Source organism: Rhea pennata, chromosome 5, assembly GCF_028389875.1.
Source record: "Rhea pennata isolate bPtePen1 chromosome 5, bPtePen1.pri, whole genome shotgun sequence".
NCBI classification, from domain to species: Eukaryota; Metazoa; Chordata; class Aves; order Rheiformes; family Rheidae; genus Rhea; species Rhea pennata.
In genome coordinates this window covers 42,081,608-42,101,953 of record NC_084667.1, presented here as the reverse complement: position 1 = coordinate 42,101,953, position 20,346 = coordinate 42,081,608, and the positions used below count along the sequence as shown (strand labels likewise).

At 39.2% G+C, this 20,346-nt stretch overlaps 1 protein-coding gene across 1 annotated transcript in view; it reads right to left on the bottom strand.

Moving 5' to 3' along the window:
* The window catches only part of LRP5 (LDL receptor related protein 5), a 175,748-nt gene that overhangs the window by 75,895 nt on the left and 79,507 nt on the right, over nucleotides 1-20,346 (bottom strand). Inside the window, 3 exon segments of the mRNA XM_062575962.1 lie at nucleotides 11,267-11,438; nucleotides 11,998-12,107; nucleotides 12,110-12,396. Coding sequence (XP_062431946.1) covers nucleotides 11,267-11,438; nucleotides 11,998-12,107; nucleotides 12,110-12,396 — 569 coding nt within the window.

The window sequence follows — 20,346 nt, the reverse complement described above, 5'->3', positions numbered from 1 at the left end:
AGCTGATGTGGGGATTAAGGGCTACAGAAAAGGAGTCCAGCAGAAGGAGCAGGATCCCTCCATCTCCTCTCATGGAAAATGGGGTGGCCCAGAGCAGTCACTGCTGCGACACAACAGCAGTCAAGCGAAGCCAGTTCAGCTGGTGCTTTCCAATGCTAACTTCCATACCACTGTGAAATACCATCACCAATGCAGAACCTCCCCTTCCAGAAAGAAAAAACAGTTGAAATCGAAGACTAAAATTCTGTGTCCATGACACTAAACTCTTGTGTTCTTCACTTGAAAAGCTCACACCTAAGGTCAATAAACCCCCAAAAGGGTGCGGTGTCCTCCCCGGCACGTTCAGAGGGTGAGTTTGGAGGAGGAGAGTGCCAGAGACAGAATGGGCAAGTTTCTCCAATACTTTCCTTCCAAAACAGCGATAGGAAAGTAACAGCAGGGAAAGGACTTTCAACCAGTGAAAAGTTAAGTTTCCAAACTATGGTAACAAACAAACCCATTTCTTTGACACTATGGTGGGACAATATTCATGGGGCATCGCTAGCAGCAACTCCTTATCTTTTCCTTGGGAAGAGGTGAGCTGTATAGCACTGCTCTGTATTATTCTTGGAATAAAAAGGTGGAATTTAGAAAATAAAACCAAAAAGGAGAAAAGAACTACACCACCTCACAGCTATCAGCAAACAACACAGTAAAGGAGTTCTACATTAGTTAATGGATTTTCAATTTAGTAACTTGAGTAAAGGAACCCCAAATTACAAGTAAGATAGAAGCCACCTTTGTCTTAGCAGCTGGAATACTTATCTTGAGCCAAAAAACTACTGGGTTCTCATAAGGACAGAGGAGCATGTCCCCAATTCCATACTTCATAGGTACAGAAGCCTTCATACAGCTGAATATAAAATCTCTCTTTTAAATACAGAAAGTTGATCCCAGTAGGGGAAGTAAAACAGAATTCCCCCCCTAACAAAGCGGAAAAAGGTCATTTGATATCAGATAGCCTAAAATAATTCTTCAGTGAGAAAGGAGAGCCTCAAGCATGTAAAACTCAAATAATTCTTCAACTTTGTAGTTTAATACATCCTCAGGATTTCCTCTTGATAAATATAGCAGAAGCTGCACATACAGAAGTAATTCCTGAGCACTCCACAAAGACCAAAATTATCAGCTCTCAGTCAGCTGCTCACTTTTTTAGTTTTTGTTTTCCCCTTAAAAAAACAAAAAACAAACAAAAAAACCCACACAACTATACGCTCCCTGGAAAATTGACAAGATTTAGAGGTTTTTATGACTATGCAGCAACCTGTAATAAATTATAAATGGTTGTAGACAAAAGTAACATTATAGTAGTAGTGATTCCACTGTGTAGAGAGACTCAAAATAGTATTGCAGCCCGCAGCTGCCAGTACCTGTGGACTTTCATTGTGAAGGTAATGGATGAAACATCAAGCTGGACATAAGAAAGTTTGGGAGAATCCCTGATCAAGAATATGCTACAGAGAGTCCTCATTCAAGCAAATCATTATCTGAGAGTCTTTTACTAGTGCATTAAGCGGTGTATGACTAGCATATGCGACATCATGTTGTGTATCCTCTACTTTGGAAAAGAAGCCCATGCTGCTTCCATAGGACAGGATTTTGCTGCAAGCTTGGTTTTGCTTTACAGATGTACATTCCTGAGTATTCAGAATGATGAAGGCAAGGTCAGCTAACATGAACTTTGCACTTGGAACAGAGTATTGAACACTGATGGGTTTTTTTTTGTTCCTGTAGATTGGGTACAGGTATGTACACATGTATATGTTTAATTCCAGTGTCTTAGCATAACCTTTATGAAAAACTTTACTATAGACCAAATTCACCTTTACTGCAGAAAATACACTTATCTTCAAAAGTACTGTAGTCTTCACCTCAGATCAATAAGCTGTCTTTTCAATATGCTGGCCCTAGTCCTTGAAGAAAAGGGCTGGGGGTCTTTCAACTAGATTAGAGATTCTCTGGGAACACTTGGCTTAAAAAACTAAGAATGTGCTCCCAATACCACATGCTACTGAGGAGACACGGTACAACATTTTTGGTCCCTAACATTTCCCTTGAATCCTGAAGTCTTCACACCCGCTCACTAGGCTACTGCAAAAGGTGATAGAGGCTAGGTCATCACCCACCCTTGGGGGTACCCCACATTCCATCCCATCCGGCAGCTTTGCACAGGACTGCTGAAGTATGAAGAAATAAAAAAATCCACTTTCCTTCTCAACACTGTTATACCTTTTCACCTTCTCAAGTGTAACTTCACCTAGTAGCTAATTCAAAAGTCAGAAAGAGGACAGGAGAGAATTCATGTTGATAGATTTATTTTTTGCTGTTTGGTAGGTGAGTCTCTGTCTCCTTATTACACAGTTCAGAGCACAAAGATGCAAAACTTAGTTACGACCAACTAAAGCTTCTCACTTTGTTAACCTGAATCTCACTTTCTCCAGCAGCTTCCATACTTGGTAACACTTGTCTCAAAAACAAACAAAGCTCACTTGGCGTAAGGTATAAAATAACACAGGGAAATTCTTAATTAAACGTTAAGCAAATACAGACAATAGTCTAGTAATTAGGAGAGTGGAGCTAGAAGTCCCTATAACCTTAAACATGATATGGACATCTTGTGTTAGCAGGTAGAGCCTGACTATATTTCTGTGTTCCAGAAAGAGGCAGTGTCACATCAGGAAATTTTGAATCAGAAACAGTATCAAAAATTTATAACAAAGCCAAGAGAGTTTAAATTCAGAAGAAACCGTTAGGATTTTAAGCCATTCAGAGGCCTGACTTGCTGAACGTTACCGAGGATTGCATTTCACCTCAGCAGTCCCTCTTCAAAACTATAGCCTGGTGTGTACAAGGCTCCAACTGCAGTACCATTTCAACGGCAGCAATTAGTTAAGAAAGTCCATGCCAAATATGCCTGAGTGGAAAACTCAAAATTTATTCAGTGGAGAAAGTTGAGACTCCACCAACATCCCTGTCAGTCTGAACGGAGGCGTTCAGTCTTGCCTCCAAATATGATGCTGAGTTTGATGGTACAAGCAGAACACAGTAGGCAGGCATATGGGAGATGGGGGATTCTTGAAGGGCAAAAGATAAAAGACTCTTTCCCCCTATCTCCTGGATTTCTATCTTCTTCCTAAAGCTGCACTCCTCCTTTTCCGGAAGAAGCCCTATTAGGTTTTACATCATTTTTCAGGATTAGTGAGAATCTGTTTTATTTTTTATGCAACTCTCAACAGATATTTATAATTGTCATCATTATAACACTGATGTCAAAGATACAGCTCTCTTCCCTCCCAGAAAGCCTGTGTTCCATTCCAGCAATGTCCCTCTGGGAATGGCAATCATATCTCATTTGTCACCAGTCCTAACAAAGTCCAAGAACTGCTGTAACCCTGCGACAGCATTTCAAGATAGGAGTAGTCATCTGAGGGAAGGACTATCCAGTCTACAATGACTGTCTGGCTGCTGGCAAAAATTTGGTCCCAAGTTCACTAATACAGATTATTCCTTCAGAAACTTAACAGATGGTTATAAACTAGTTTAATGGACACTGTGCAACAAATCTAGCTCTCATGCAATGATGTTTACTGCCTAGTGGTTCCCTTCAAAAAAAATTAATCTACAACAGTGTTTGCGCTTGCTGATACTTCCAAGTAAAACACACAGCATTACTGGAGCCTAAAAGTTACTTGAAAGTACTAAAAACCTAGTGGTAAGTAATGCTCCCAAACTATATATGCAGCTTCCAACAATGAACCATACGCCCAATGGCCACAAATGGACAGAGGTCTGCATGTCACTCCTCAAACAACAGAGCTTAATCTCACAGAGAAGAGTAGTGCACTCCAATAAACAAATAAAATAAATCCTCAAGAAGGGGCACTAATGGCAGTATTCAAAAAAATCACCCCAAGCTTCAAGAGTACCATCTTGGACAGATGAGTACAAGCGGTAGGAAAGTATACACCACTTGATTGCCCAATTATGTTATGTGCTATTCAAGATAAATGTAATATATGGGTTTAGATATGTAGCATTTGCACCTTGAAACGGTATGCTTGAAAAAGGTTACGATTTAAAAGCCTACCTGAAGCGAATTATTGAAAGTTGGAAGTTGTATTTCATGTATACCAAAGTATAAGCACTTTGACTTATAATTTATTTCTAACAATTACATTTAAGTGTCATTTCATCACCATGATTTTACATCAAATCAAAAAGTTTTAAGATCACCGAATTTAAGGCCCCCTCACTGTCATCAATTTAAGTGATTTTATTACTGCAGCTGTCTATTTAGACTGATATGTACTCTTTACAGGAAGCAAATTCTGTATTTCCCATTTCTAGATCTATTTCACTTTTCTGTTCTCATGCATTAATACTTGTGTAGTATGTGGATTATTTACATTAATATAAACTAGGTTTCCTAAAATATATTCACATTTATAGAGACTTGATACATCAAGTTTTCTTCATCAGTCTAACTAGAATTTGGATAAGTTTACAGTAGTCATTTTCTCCATTAGATTTGTTTATTTCAATAAATTGTTTCAGAATAAATCAAGCAGATGAAATGGTATTGGTTAAAACTTCTCAGACAGAAATTACATATTGAATTTTCAGGTCAAATGGTTGGAAATCAAACTGTTGTATTTGAAGTACACTTAGACTTGTTTAGAAAAAGCAGCTTTAACATAGATTAATAATTAATTTTTCTCCTGAGTACAATCAATTTCTGCTAAAGCCTACTCCAATTTAAGTAGCACGTTGTTTCAAATGACATTGCACACTATTTATAGGGAATATAATCAACAAACTAATTATAATGATCGTTTCTTTAACTTTCAAGGGCAGCCCTAACAACTGCACCTTGGAAAAACTTTTCAGCGAATGGCAGAATTGTCATCTGATGTTGACTTACACCTTTAGGCTTGAACATCCTACAAAACTGCAAAAAATTACTGTACATAATTATGAGTCTTCCGCAAAGATAAATGAAGGGCATTTGTCGACCGGAGGTGGGGGGAGTGGGGAGAGTGTACAACAAGGGGAAGCTGCCAGAAGGGATATTCTTCATAACATTTATTCCAAGAACATTGCAGAAACTTAAGTAAAATGCATACATAATAACAGCCACCTGAGAATTCAGTAATTGTTCATTATGCAATTATACCTTAGGCACTTCAAGCATACACTGAAGAAATAATAAACGGAAAACCTGGCTAACCACAAAACTGTTTTTTAAGGAGAATTAGGAAATTCTACACGTGGATGCCATTGGGTCTTTGCTTCTCTCCCTGCTGGAATCCTGTAATCCTTATTAATCTACTGTTTGTTCCTGGAAAGTACCTTTTCTCGGTCAATAAAATCCAAAGTTCTGTTGGATTAATTTATGCCCCTTACACATAGCTGAAGCAGCAAGGACAAACGCATGATTTCAACAGACATGACTCAAAATTTGCTATGTATTTTTTCTTGCTGCAGACTCTGCCAAACTAAGCAAAAAATTTTCAAAGCTGGGAACAATGTTACCACGGGGTGCCAAATTTGCAGTGAAGGCCCCATAGGCTGCTGTCACGCAAAGTGTGACAAGTCTTGCCAAATGGTTTCTTTAGGATACAAACCGCTTGCAAAGTGACTGGGCCCTTTGTCTTGCAGTTGAATGCTGCAGATGGGAAGGTCTCTGCCAGGAAAGAGTAACCGCTGTTTTCACCCCATGAAGCTTTACGCACACAAATAAGAACACACTTTCCTGGTATAGGACACTGCTCAGTACTCTCAACAGCTCTGCAGCATTTCTTTTCTAATTGTTGAAGACCGCACCCAAAAAGCAATGGCAAGATATGTTACTTAAAAATAATAATTAAGAGAGAGACAGAGACAGATAGACAGACTTTCACAATGCATTACGAGCCCAAGGTCTAGCAAAAACAGGATAGATGTCTTTGGCTTATCAAATTTCCAAGCTGCATAAAGTTTAGTCTCTGTTTAAGAGCTTAGTATGTAGAGAGGACTTCCTAGGGAGAATATGATGATTCCCCACAGATCTAAAATACCAAAAACCAGAGCAGAATACCAAGCAGAGATGTGCACAAACAGGCATAAGCTATATGTTTCTCTTGTTTTTTTCTAAATAGAAAGCATTTTAATGTATATTTTATGATGAAAGAAATTTGTACAAGCAGTTCTTCAGAAGGCTTCAGAAAAAATCTACATGCTTTTAATAGCACACTTTTCACATTATCAGGCATTCAGCTTAATACTATTTCTCCACCTCCTCCACAGGCTTTAAGTGCAATTATGCTCTAAAGGTAGTAGAGATTATGATTTCAGTTTATCCCACTTTGCAATTTATACACAGCGAGACTGGGACATTTTGCTGCATGCAAAAGAAGATGGATAGAGGAATATGACAGAGACAGGAATTTCTCCTTTCTCCTTTTGCAGATCCTTGGTCCCTGGAAGATTCAGGAATCTGGGACTACATCTTTCAGGTGAGAAAACTATTTATCAAGTGACAGCACGGCAAAAACCCGACAGAAACTTCTTGTTCTGAAAAGAAGAGGGTGCAAGTAGAGCATGTGCCTTAGCACCAGTGCAGACCGGCTATACTGGCCAAGTCTGTTCCCTGTCCATTACCATCTAGCAACTCTTTTGCCTACCATCTTCAGCACACACATGGCAGCACCCAGTGGGCCCCACATGCCACCGGCCACATGCTACCTCCTTTGCCTTCTGCAGTAGGGTAGGGCTGCAGAGTGACCCCTCCTAAACCATGTAGGGGCTCTCCATTTGTAGGAGTTCTCCTTCTTCAGAAGTGCTCAACACATATCTGAATGTTATTTCAGATGAACCAAGAACTCTTCTCTCAGTGTAGCAACAGAGAAAACCATCAAAACTAACTTTTCTCTCCCCCCCCCCCCATCATAAGGCATTACCACACAGCTCACTGCATACCATCCTACTTAGGCTGGTTTTCAGACGTTAAGATAAACTAGATTTAGCCAATAACTTGCCCTTAGGAAGTTTTAAGTGCTTACTCGGAAAAGAAAAAAAATCTAATATTCAGCTAGATCAACAATAGTAGAAAGTATTAAACATGCATCCTCAACTCACAGCCAGCTGTTTTTTTTATTTTTGGCAAAATGCACATGCAACAGACATACATGCACATACAAAGCAAATCACCAGGACACCCGCTGTGTTTGTTAGCCACTTAAATGGCATGTTCTTGGCAACAGAATGCATGCAGGAGAGAATGAGCTCATGTTCAACTGAAGAATACCTTCAACGGTAAGTATAAAATACTACTGGAAATGTCCCACCTCGTATACTACACAGCGAGATTCAAATGCACACTGGCTAGCATTTATGAAAGTAGCACGAAGCATGGTTTACTAGGGAAGTTTGGGATATTGAAGAAACCTCTTAAACGCAGAAATGTTTTAAGGCCTGATAGGGTACAAATATACCAAGATGAGAAATAAATGTGAAAATACAACCTTTCAGATAAATATCCTTCTATTACAAAACATCTCCTGAGTGCAGATCATGTAGAGGAATATTAATAAAAAGAAGGTCTACTAGAGACCAGTTTGGAATTGGCCAATATCTGAGCTATGTCAGTGATGGGTTAAGTCATGCACTTCTTTCCCAAGTAGACAGGAGAATGCAAATGCGTCTGACACATGTTCCAAAATGGAAATTGAAATTTTGCTTTCTGATGCAAGTTCTGCAATAGGCATTTAAAATCCATTTCTGCTGATAACATGCCAGTGCAGTTTTAACTCTCTCAGCTGCATGAAGTCAGTCTAGAAAAGACTCCTCAGAGCCCCAGACAAACACTCCTGACATTTTCTCTCCACCATGTCCTAAATGGGCCTGTTTAAGTATTTGTAAATGTCAAAAGGAATCTGCCCATAATTAAAAATTAAGAAGTAAGTTCCAAGCATAAAGAGAACAGGATAAAAAAAGGAATTCAAAATAAGACTATTTACACCTGGTTTAATCTGAGAACATGTGGAACCAATTGCTAGGAGGCCTGAGATTCAGTTTTTGCTGCTAACCATGAAAACTAGGTTGCCAAATATGTAGCAATCAAGATATCTACAAATGTCATAATCCTATGTAAAAATATCTTCTGTTTCAAAGACCAGGCAAAACACCTTCATCTCTCAATTTTTAAAAATAGAACCACAAAAAAGTAAATAGAATAAATAAAAGAAAAACTGAGGGAATAAAAATCCCTTACTTTGGCTTCTCTGATTTTCCTAAATTTTGAAGCCAAACCAAACAGTATCATTGGCTTCTCTGCCTTACGGTGAAGTAAGACAGGCTGAATATGCTGCTTAAATCGGTGAAATGGGTTGCACAACTAAGGTCCCAGCTATAAAAGGTGGAAGCTGGAATGTTCTTTGCCCTGCAGGCTGAAAGGTGAGGAAGGGAGAGCTATTCCCGGTACTGAGCCATGGCCAACCTCTAAAGTTACTTTCCTGGAGCTACAGTCTTGCTTCCTTGCTTCCCATTTTCCTGAGCGTGGAAACTTCAGAGACCAGAGCTGTTTCCAAAAGCCTCAGAATTCATTTAGCCAAAAATGCTGCATATGCTGCTCCCCTCAGTGACATGAGAGCTCAACGGCCTTCACAGGGCATGGTCATGGGCAAAGTTTCTGTACTTCTTTCCAAGGTTTTGGTACAGAAATAGACTGCTATAGCAGCCTAGCTAGCAGCCTAGTTAAAACTCCACTTCAGCAAACTAGTCTATACCATAGGAAGAAAACTTTTAACTAACGTTTTAAAGAGGGGAAAACTGTTTCTTTCATACTGACATTCTGGTTTTGTAATCCTGTTTATGAATGAATTTCAATTAGCTAGGTTATTCCCCTCTATTACTTGGAAGCTATTTCAAATTCCCCGGAGAATTCCCTTTTGAAATTAAAATAATCAGAGTTAATTGTTTAGCACCTTTAGTTTTCAAACTGTTTTTCCAACATCTTTGCGGAAGATAGGCTACTGCTTCGTATTAACAACTCAGCTCAATTAGCTGAGGGAAACTATTGCCACTAGATGCCCAGAGCTTAACAAGACATTAAAGTGAACATTTGTCTGCATAAGTCTAACAATCTAATGATAACAGAGAATTTTCAAATTTGTCTGACTTCAGCTCAAGTCTCACGCTGCCATCCACACCCTAAAATACATCATAACCTACTGTAACAAGCTTAGAGTGAGGCTCAAAATCCCACTTCTTCTCATTTCTCAGAAATAAGAACAGAAGTACCCAGTGACGAGGCACAGATCTTAACTACTTGATTTCAAAACTAAGCATTTGGGAGAGAAGGGGTGGGGAAACTCAGCAGGATCTCAAGCAAATCTTTCAGACTCCTCTGCGAGATCTGGCTGTATTCATATCCTTCTGCTTCCCCTCAGAAGAACGTCTCTCTTCCCAGCCATCTCCCCAGCATCTTTTTAGCTGACTTGCATCCCCCTCCATGTCTTTACTGCCAGCCATGAAAAAACTGAAAAACTGCAGCTGTTGGCCTGAAAGTGGCACCTCTGTCACTAACATCGCATTCAATACCTTACGGCCAGCTCTCTTCCAAACTGTTTGTTGCTCCTACAACAGCTGCCAAACAGTATTTCTATCCTAGGTAAGAGCTCAAGTTTGCTCGAGGTGCATCAGGAGCATGGTATTGCTGCATCTGTGCTGTGTTTACTGGGATGCCCTCCTGTCTGTTCTGACACCTCATCCTTGTCCATCTCAGCTGCCTCATCTCTTCAGATGCCCTCATGCAGGGAAGCCCACTACTACGGACAAGTCTTCTGCAACTCCGTGAACACATCCAAAATTTATAAAGTGAGTGTAGATTAGTGTTTCTAGAGTACGCAAAATCCCCATGCCCTTCTACATCACAGTATTTTCAAGCTGTAGCAATTTGTTGAATTTCCTCTCAGTCAAAAAGTGCTGCTAACAACTCAGTGAAACTCCAGAAATTCATGAAAACGTGTTCAAAAGCCCAAAACACCTTGCCTCAAAGCTTGATTCTAATTTTAAGTTATTTAATCTATGGCCTTCTGTCCTCAGTGGAATTACTTTCATCTTTAGCTGTATCTAAAACCTGATTTATTTCTGTGGCAGCATACTTCACAATTCTTCTTTTAAATTAAGATTTAATCTCAGGATATTAATGGAAAAGAATAGCAAAAAAGGCATCTCCTTTAGGAACATGTCTCTCAGTACATCTCAGGCCTCCCCTGTGCAATTGCCAAAGTACATTACTAGACCAGTACAGATGCCTGCTTTGATCATATCTAAAACTTAAAGCAATGAATCTCAGAAAAATTATGATCTCCAGAGACAATTCCTGACCTCCCTCCTGGGAGCATATCATAACAAAGGGATGAATAATTTGTCCAGCTTTGCCTAGTACAGGAACATGTCTGTATTAGATTGATAAAAACTTTGAGCAGTAGATAGATGGGATAAACATACCGCATTTTTAAAATATTTCTTCCCAAAGAAAGGGGGGCACAAGGGAATCACACCATTTTCTATCAGACATTCTATCAACAATTAAGAAATATTAAATATTCTCATAAATGTTTATACAACACTGTGAGGAGGATTCCTCCTCCACATATTCAGAGGTAGAATGCTACACTGTTTTCAAAGCAGGCGGAATAGATTTTCCAGTGCTACAGTACATGAAAAATGACTTCTCTTCCATGTGTCTGGATACCATATAATCCACTGAGGTCGGGAAATACAGCTCTTTAGGGCCTCTATATCCATTTTCTCCTGTACACAAACCTTGATTCATGCCTTTTGCATGCAGCAATTTCAGATACTAGCGCCAAGCACCACAGCCTAGTCAAAACACCATTTAAATAGGTTCTACCTGAATATCCCAATTTGTTGCAAAAGCATCAGATAAAACGTGAGATTTCAAGTAATTAAATTATACTTAGTACTAGTGCAGGAGTATTACCTTTTCCAGTGCTTATCCAATGACATAACAAATGTAACATTTGTCGCAAAAGTTTTCTGAGTCAGGAGAATTAAGGTGCTTCCCTTCTTCTCAAATGTCTTCTATTGTTAACTATAATATTCAGATTAATTGGACAATAAGCTTCTCAAAAAATGGATAAATAGATCCAAGACTTAAACTTGAGCAAAGGAACAGTGCTTTTTTTCTAAGAACGTACACATCTATTGCTATATTACTCACCTCAATTTTATCTGTTTTTGCATCTCCCCAGTAAAGTTTGTCTTCCTCAAGATCCAATGCCAAGCCATTAGGCCAACCCAGAGACGTATTCACCAGAACTCTCCTCTCTGAGCCATCCAGGTAAGCACATTCTATCTTTGGACTTTCACCCCAGTCTGTCCAATACATGTAGCTGCAAAGAAAAGGAGAGAAAAAGTCAATGCAAATAGCTGAAAGAAAAAAGAAAAAAAAAAAAAAAAAAAAAGCCTATCAAGACTTGTTCCACTTTTGAAAGAACCTGCTCACTTTCTGTTCTCCAGGCTGGATCCTGAAGCAGCAAACAACCTATTCTAACCATAACCAGTGATGTCAATCTAAGATCTGAGGTTTAAACAAAATCAAACTAGTAAAAATGTGCAGGAGCCCAGTTCTTTGATAGTTATGTTGATAGTATTAGAGATGCAGGAAAAAAAAAAAAAAAAAAAAAGATGTTGAAATTAAAGCAAACCAGGTGCTTTACTGTGCAATGCACAGTGATGACGATGAACATTACACTTAGCAGTCACCATCTATATATATAGTGCTAAAGCGGTTCTGGCAGAATAAAAGGAACACTTGACAACTAATGTACACACCATCTAATAGCTTGCAGATTTTTATAAGTTTCTGGAGACCAAAACCAGGACCCTAAGACCTGCCACAGCTCTGTCATTAAAAATAAAAATAGAAAAAAAAAAAAGACCCCCACTTACCCCATTACAGGATTGAGCACTATTGCTCGAGGCTCATCTAGGTTTTCTGAGATAAGGATCTTTCTTGATGTTCCATTCAAGCGGGTCACTTCAATGCGGTCTGTTCCTGTGTGTCAGTCCAGTACAGATTCCGTGCCACCCAGTCCACAGCAATACCATCTGGATGGTTGATTTCTGTGGTTACCAAAGTCTGTGCTCCAGAGCCATCAAGGTAGGCCCGACGAATTGCCCGGACATCATCATCAGTCCAGTAGATGTAGCCTTCCACAGGATCATAGTCTATGGCAATCGCATGTCTGATATTGTCTATCTGCAGAATAATGTCAGTGAAATCTGGCATATCCAGGGAGATCCTTCTCAAGTCAGTCCTTCTAGCAAGTAGCAAGACTTCTTCAGCACCTGGGGGAGGAAAAAAACAAAACAAAACAAAACAAGCAAAACAAACACACGTAGTATCTCTCACTCTCTTTTTTTTTTTTTTAATTCCATGTCAGTAACAAAGTTTTTTACTATTGATGTGAACACTTTAGTACAGCACAGCGAGCTGTGAATTACCACTCTCAGTTTAATAGGAGATTTATCTCAAAACATGGACATCCAGCTTTCCTTGAAATAAAGACTTGTCCTTTATAGCAGGGAGTCATTCCTAATCAGTTCCTCTCAACAAGCTACCTGCATTGACACACTTATTTCACAATGACAGCATCTTTATCCCAGACTGCTTACCTATTACAGAACATAGCATGCACCTAGGTAGTTAACTGGGGACAACCGATTCACTTTAAATCAGCAACCTTCCTTTACTCAGGTTAAATTTGACATGCAGATGGGTTCTCAGGAGCACACCAACAACCAGCTCAAATGGGCTTTGACTAATGCAGAGGTGCAGTCTGCAGACAGTAAGCCCCAACTTTCAACTTGTACCTGAGGAGAGAGAGGAGAGAGAGGAGAGAGAGGAGAGAGAGAGAGGAGAGGAGAGAGAGGAGAGAGAGGAGAGAGAGGAGAGAGAGGAGAGAGAGGAGAGAGAGGAGAGAGAGGAGAGAGAGGAGAGAGAGGAGAGAGAGGAGAGAGAGGAGAGAGGAGAGAGAGGAGAGAGAGGAGAGAGAGGAGAGAGAGGAGAGAGAGGAGAGAGAGGAGAGAGAGGAGAGAGAGGAGAGAGAGGAGAGAGAGGAGAGAGAGGAGAGAGAGGAGAGAGAGGAGAGAGAGGAGAGGGAGAGAGAGGAGAGAAAAGAAAAACAAACAAACAAGCCCAGAGCACATTTTAAGGACTAATGGAGTCTTCAGTGTTGTCTTACTGGCAACTTCTTTTATCAGTTAGAAGACAAAAATAATCCAGTTGCTTAACACATTTCCCCCCGCACTCACCCATGCATACCGCCATTCAAAAACAGAACTAAGGGAAAGGATATCTGTCTTAATCCATCATTAAATCATGTATTTAATCCATCATTAAATCAGTGCTGTGGAGTTTGAACATTGACAAGCTAATTTTTATGGTTTAGTAATGGTCCAAAACTGAGACCGAGAACAATATCACTTGCTTCATTTCATCCAGGCAACCAAGCAGCAGCAGGAGGTGGCAGCTTTCAGTTCCCACTAATAACCCAGACTGAACGAAAACGGCCAACACGGGAACATCTTTTGAGTCCACTGAGAAAAACAGAAGTTGAAATCCTCATGAGAACATCCTTCTATGAAAAGTTTTACCTAGGCACATATAAGGAGTTCTGGAGACTCTGAAGTTTAACATATTGTGCATCAAAGCCCAATTCACATTCACTCTGAGGGGTAGATGGTACTGCTGTTTGCTTTTGGGTTTGGATATTAGAGCTTAGTCTCCCAATACTATTTCCAAAGCTCTGAGAAGAAATAGTGCCCAGGTTAGAAATACAGGCTAAAAAGAAGGGAAGGACCTGGAAAAGCAGCATCTTACATCACCCAAGCAAGATTTCTACACAACACAGAGGACACAGTTTGATGGATACTTTGAGCTATCTCAAGTCACCACAGCTCCTGAATGAAGTGATGCTGCCCTTTTCCTTGCCACTGGCTGCTTACACTCACTTCTGCATCACCCTTCTCAAGTGCAAGCACAACAGGTAGCATGGCTAAGTGTTGCAAATCACACCAAAGAGCCGATCTGAACAAAAACCAACTCAGCAGAAATAAAACCATCAGCACTAGTTTTAGTTTGAAGCCAGACCAGTTCACTGCAGAGCTCCATAAACATGTGTGCTGGCAGGGGTAGAGCCTCCAGCGAGAACGCTGCTTCCACAGTCAACACTAGCTGACGACATTTGATTTCCAGAGCATCAGTCGCACCAGCAAACTTTGAGGAAAGGCTCAGGCAGAAGGAAAGCAACAACAACTGAGAGCACAGAAACCACGCCGGGGGGGGGGGGGGGGGGGGGGGTAATGGGGGAGGGAGAGCCCACATGTCCTGCTGTGCCTATGCAAGAGTGCATCAAATTCCCTTAAAACAGATTTTCTAACTTCAAAGACTGCAAAATAAAAATGTTTTTTCCAGGAAGAGTTTCTTATGCTTGAAAATTCTTATCACTTCTTTAGGCATACCAAAACCAGTAACTTGTTGCTCAAGTTGAGAGGGAACAGTCCCAGGTGACCAGGCAACCTCTAAGCTTCCTTTTCCCACCGTCCCTTAGGGAAACACAGGAGTGTTTCGTTTTTTCAGTTTCCTTTCTGTTAAGGGAGTAACTGGTCAGCAGTCATTAGAAGGCACTTCCAGCAAAAGTATTCATTTTTAAAAGCTTTATGAATCTCCTGGAAAGAAACACTTTCAACTAAATAAAAACAACAGAATGCCTGGATGTTATTTGATATTTTACATCATGTTTAGAACATGATTCCTTTTGAACAGGGAAAATGAATCAATCAACTGTTTTGTTAAAAAAGACCAATGGATAAAAATCAAATATAAAGTTTATACCTCCTTTTTTTACTGTGCTTCTTAGCTAAATGCATAGCCAGAGATATCATCTTTAAAGGATTAACTACACCTAATGGCAAGCGGCATAAAAGAAAGGTAACACTATCAGCTATTTTGGAGTACATCAAATGCAAGACAAGTATTTTTAAACAGGCAAAAGGCTGAACCTAATAAAGTATTTTAAAAAGCTATCTGGGAACAAAAGAAGTCCCTACCTTGTGATTCTGTTTCCTCTCTACATCAAAAATTTCCCCATAAACAGTACGTCTGGGCTATGCCGACATCTCCAAAGTTGGGTTAGAAAACAGGCGAAACGAACAGCTATGTTCCTTTCCAACAGTATGTAGAAAATTAACATAAACAGAAAGAAATGATCTTCAACATAGCAAAAGCGTCACATTCAAAATTGACATACAATGCTGTGTTAAAGAAAGGACTTTGTGGAGCCTGTTCAAATAGAAAGGTTTTTAGATCTGATTTGTTTCATTAACTTTTTTGTATTGCAGTTGTGTTAGAAGTACTTGGTTGGTTTCAGGTCCCACAATGCTAAACAAACTTTTTTTTTTTCCTGACAGCACCATCTCCAAATTACTCACAGTACCAGCAGACATGACAAAGCAAAGGAAGAAAACCACTTGCACATGCAAGTGGTTTGTTCAGACCATGTTAACTTGACAACAGCAGAAATGAAAAGGAACCCAAGTTACCCAAATCCTACATATTACCTGAAATAGTACAGGTACTCCACCATCACATCGTTTCTTTACGGTAGAAATTTCCAAAAGGTTTTATTTTTTAATACATCAAGAAATCAAAAGCACACAGAAAGCATTTTATATTCTAATGAAAATTAAAATTTTACCTTAACAGTCAGAAGAAAAAAGCCAACGTTAGAGATAACATGTGCAGACTGGGACCCTGATCTGTAACTGCAGAAGTCAGAGCAAGCTACAACAGCATAGCTACAGCAGGAAGAAATGCCTAATGCAATTAAATTAAATGTTTTGCTTCTACACTTCTGTACAGAATCACTCGTTTCTGGGACTCAAAGTAAAATGTTATGTTTAGTCCAAGTTATGCAAAGATTCAGGCCTCAAAAATCAATATGGAAAGGAAGATGTGTTTGGTCACCAAAATGTTCTGTCAAAAGAGTAGAGAGATTTTTTTTGTTCAATTGTCTCAAAAAGTGAGTAGCCCTGCAGCTGTACAGTTACCCACAGTGCTCCGTTTCATATTCAGCTAAATGTTCTGATTTCCAGTATATTAACACATCTGCAATCACAATCTTAACATTGAAGTAAATGTAACTTGAAGCAGAGGAGCGCCAAATACACACTTGAAAACTGATAATGCAGCAATTACCAATATTATATGTGTTTCAAAGACAACAGCATTATAAGTATCATTGCACGGGAACAGACAGATAAGAATCAAATGCATATGTTTTGCCTCTTCACACAATGGATTGGCTCACTGTGAACAAGGTCGGGCTTGAATGCAGTAGAAGGAGGAACTGAGAGGTGAAAGCCTAAGGCCTAAATTACATCTATAGACGCTGGCTGGACAACAGGCTGAAAGACACTGTTAATATCCCCCTAAAAATCCACAAATACCACCAATGTAGCCTTCAATTTCTCAGAGCAGCAATAATCAGACTCAATTTTATCTCATCTAGCTTTGTCATCTGTACCTCTGTGCATATGAACACACATGCACTTGTGCACAAAATGATATTTTAACCAGAGAGAGTAGTAACACGGGAGTCATTATCCCTTGAGAAGCAATTCCGCAATACCTACAACCTTCTTGCAGAGGAAAACATAACCCTGCTTCTGCCCTATTCAGCACACACATGCACTTGTGCACAAAATGGTATTTTAACCAGAGAGAGTAGTAACACGGGAGTCATTATCCCTTGAGAAGCAATTCCGCAATACCTACAACCTTCTTGCAGAGGAAAACATAACCCTGCTTCTGCCCTATTCAGCAGCTGAGGCTTGCTCTGCAGGCACATCCTATTGTAGAAATAGAAAATATTGGGGGAAAAAAAACCAAAAATATTTCATTCCAGTTGAAAATTTTGACAGTTTATCGGTAGTTGAACAGAATGCTTCTTGGAAAATGACTACAATTTCTATCATACCTTTAACTGAAACCCATGTGGAAAAGAAATAATAAGGGGAACAAACTACTTGGTTGACTTAAAGTTGTGGCTGCTGGGCAATTTCTACTTCAGAGATCCATCTACTTCTAACAACAACCAGTTTCTTGACAGCCCATATATCTAAATCTTTAGACATTAAAAGACATGTGAACAGAAAAAAGTTATCACAACATGTCTCATTAAGTCTGCCCCACTATTTGAAGGTTTGTAAAAAGATCATTATTGTGGCCAGTTTTGTGACAGGTGCAAAAATATTGGCTTGTATCACAATGCAGCCAAAAATCACAGTTACATGCATATATTTGCCTATATTATCATTTTACTTTATTATTTCTGCAAGGAAAAAGAAAAAAGAGTTGAAGATGGCACTAGACTGAGTACAGCACTAAAAAATGAGAACCTATCTGAGCACTGTCATCGCTTCGCTCTGCGAACCTGGACAAACACGCTTCTCTGGCTCATTTAGTTTTATCTCTACCATGAAAGCATTTTGATTAATAATGTTGGTAGAATGTTACAGAAGAGTTATGCTGTGACATGTCTAGTATAATATTAAATATAGTCTGTCTAATATAGCTTGCTATTTACCTAGTACTAAAATGTTCTACAGCCTTTATTTAATTCAACTAATCTTCAAAAACCCCACTCATAGCAGTCACTTTCTTAATCACATGATCAGGAGGTTCCCAGTAGAATTACTATCTATTAAAACATGGTCACATATAACACATCTCAATGAACAAGAGCCTTTTTTAAATTTTTTTTTCCTTTTAGGGAATGCAAACTATTCTAAGTGCTACAGCATCACAACTGCAGCAACCAAACACTCCTGCAGAAGTTTATGTAAAGTCTTCTATGCCAACTAGAAATTAGGTCCTTCTAAAATCTCCATTTAGAAAGTATTTTAAAGGGCCAAAAACTGTTGTTTTATTTTCTCAACTGGTTTAAACTCTGAAATGTTTATTTTTCTCTAGTTTGTTTTTTTGTTGTTTTTTTTAAACTCCCCCAAAGCTTACTGCAGACCTTCCACAGAATGTTTGAGTAGGTTTAATAGCCATACAAGCCCATGAACTGTTCAGGTTAACATGCAGAACCAATGCTAGCAATATCTGAATCTAAAAAACAAAGAGAACAGAAAACAACATAATACAGTTCAAGAAAGTTAATTCTTACTCTCTGAAGACTATATTCTCTCTTTGCAATCAAGAAATCCTATAGAAACAGTTTAAGAGACTTTTTTTTGTTTGTACGTGTGATACTTTCCTCCCATACCTAGTAATCCATTTCTTTTAATACCCACGTTAGGTACAGTGTTTGCTGTGATTTTGTTGTTTTGTACTCTCATTATTAAAAATTCATGCTTCAGTGCTGAAAACAGCAGCTGTATTCTATTTGCAAAATTAACTCCAATCAGAGCTGACAGCAACAAAGCAAGCCATCTCACCAGCTTGACAAGAGCCTTTTTTGTCTTCCCTTGGCCCACTTCACATTTGACAAGTGACAAGACATCTATAATACAGTAACAAATGCTCCAATTTATTCACCCAACCTAAACAAATGTAGACTGGAGCGGTTGCCTTTGCTAATCCATGCCAGAAAATGCCATGCTATTCCTTTCCCATTTGCCTGTCTGCTAATCAGGCTAGAACAATGCTCTATTGTGGGATTCTCTTCCCCCAATTTTGTGTATGCGCATGTGCATGCATCTGCATGTATATACTCAGTCTACTTACAGGCAACTGTTTGGAATCACTATTTTTGTGGGGAAAAATCTGATGAACTGTAGAAATGGTTGAGCTTTCAGTGCTTCTCCAAGGAACAAAACAGTAAGCACTTTTCGAAAACAATGCATTAAGAATACTTTGACTATAGGCAACATTTACAAGCTGCTTGAGTATAGCTATCTCAGCATTCTTAATAGACTAAACAGATTTATCAGAAAAGCGACAGATTTTGTTAGTTGCAGTAATTTAGTGAGTTATCTGGCTAAGTTTCAGAGTATGGCAAAAAGGAGAGAGAAGGCAGGGGAGAAAGTGGGGGAAAGAGAACTTCATTATTCTGGATGGAGTATATGCAACATGGGAAATGTTGCCACGTTGCTTAATAATCTTGCCAATATTCAAAACAATTACAACACCTCACGCAAGCATTTAGCATTAGCCATGCTTCACAGGAAGAATGATGTAACGATACTCACTACAAGAGGTTCAAATCTGGTACAAAGATCATTCAGTAAAACCCCATGCCTGTAATTCAGCTTCCATAGAAAACACAAATACTTAAGGAGCTGAAACAAACTGTGGTGATATCTGAAGATAAATGGAAATTCTTTTTATGTGTTCTCCTCGATTTTGGCACCTTAGCAGAACCACTTGCAACACTAACAATACTAAGTATCCCAGTTCAGTTCTTGATTTATCTTCCAGTCTGAAAGGAAGAGAGCATAGCTTCACGCTGCAGTGGCGATGGGTCTGGTTTGGGAAAAGCAAGGAACGTACTCTCCGACTTGATGCTGTGGTCTGGGAAGAGCCTGTAATACACATCAAGTTTACCAACTGAAACAGAGTTGCAGACGGTGGGAATAGGCAACCAACAAAACAGAAATAAGAAAGGTTTATTTCAGAGAATGTTTTGTGTGCCCTCATTCAGATAGAGCTTGATTTAATTGAAAGGTAAGTAGGCACAAGGAAAACTAACACTTATGAAAAGAAAGGAAATACCAGAACACGCACGTAACTCAAATTACATCATATCTGTCCGCATGCTACAGTGAAAAGCTACTGTCCACTGCTTCTTCCATTATGTCTGTAGCAGACTTCTAACAGTTACTTTCCCTGAATCGGGGGCGGGGGGGGTAAAGTTTCAGAAAAGCTATGACACATGTTCACACGGCCACTGGCAGCAGGGGGAAAACAATCCTCAAACAGAATATTAATTAAACTTTATAGCTGATAATATCATTAACACAAAACAGCTGACTAAGCTGAAAGTAAAGTTTATCTTCCAGAGGAAGCTGTTGCAATACAAATGACAGTTACCCTACTCTAGTGGTCTTAATATTATGACAGGACTGAGGTTCTGTAAAGCAACTTAAGTTTGCACATATCCAATCTTACACTTGCAGGCATAAAACTTCATTAAGTTACTACTGACAGAGGTCTAGATAATTCTCACATAGACTTATTCAAACTAGCAGTATTATATCAGCCATAACCGCATTGTAGCGACCAGAATCAAA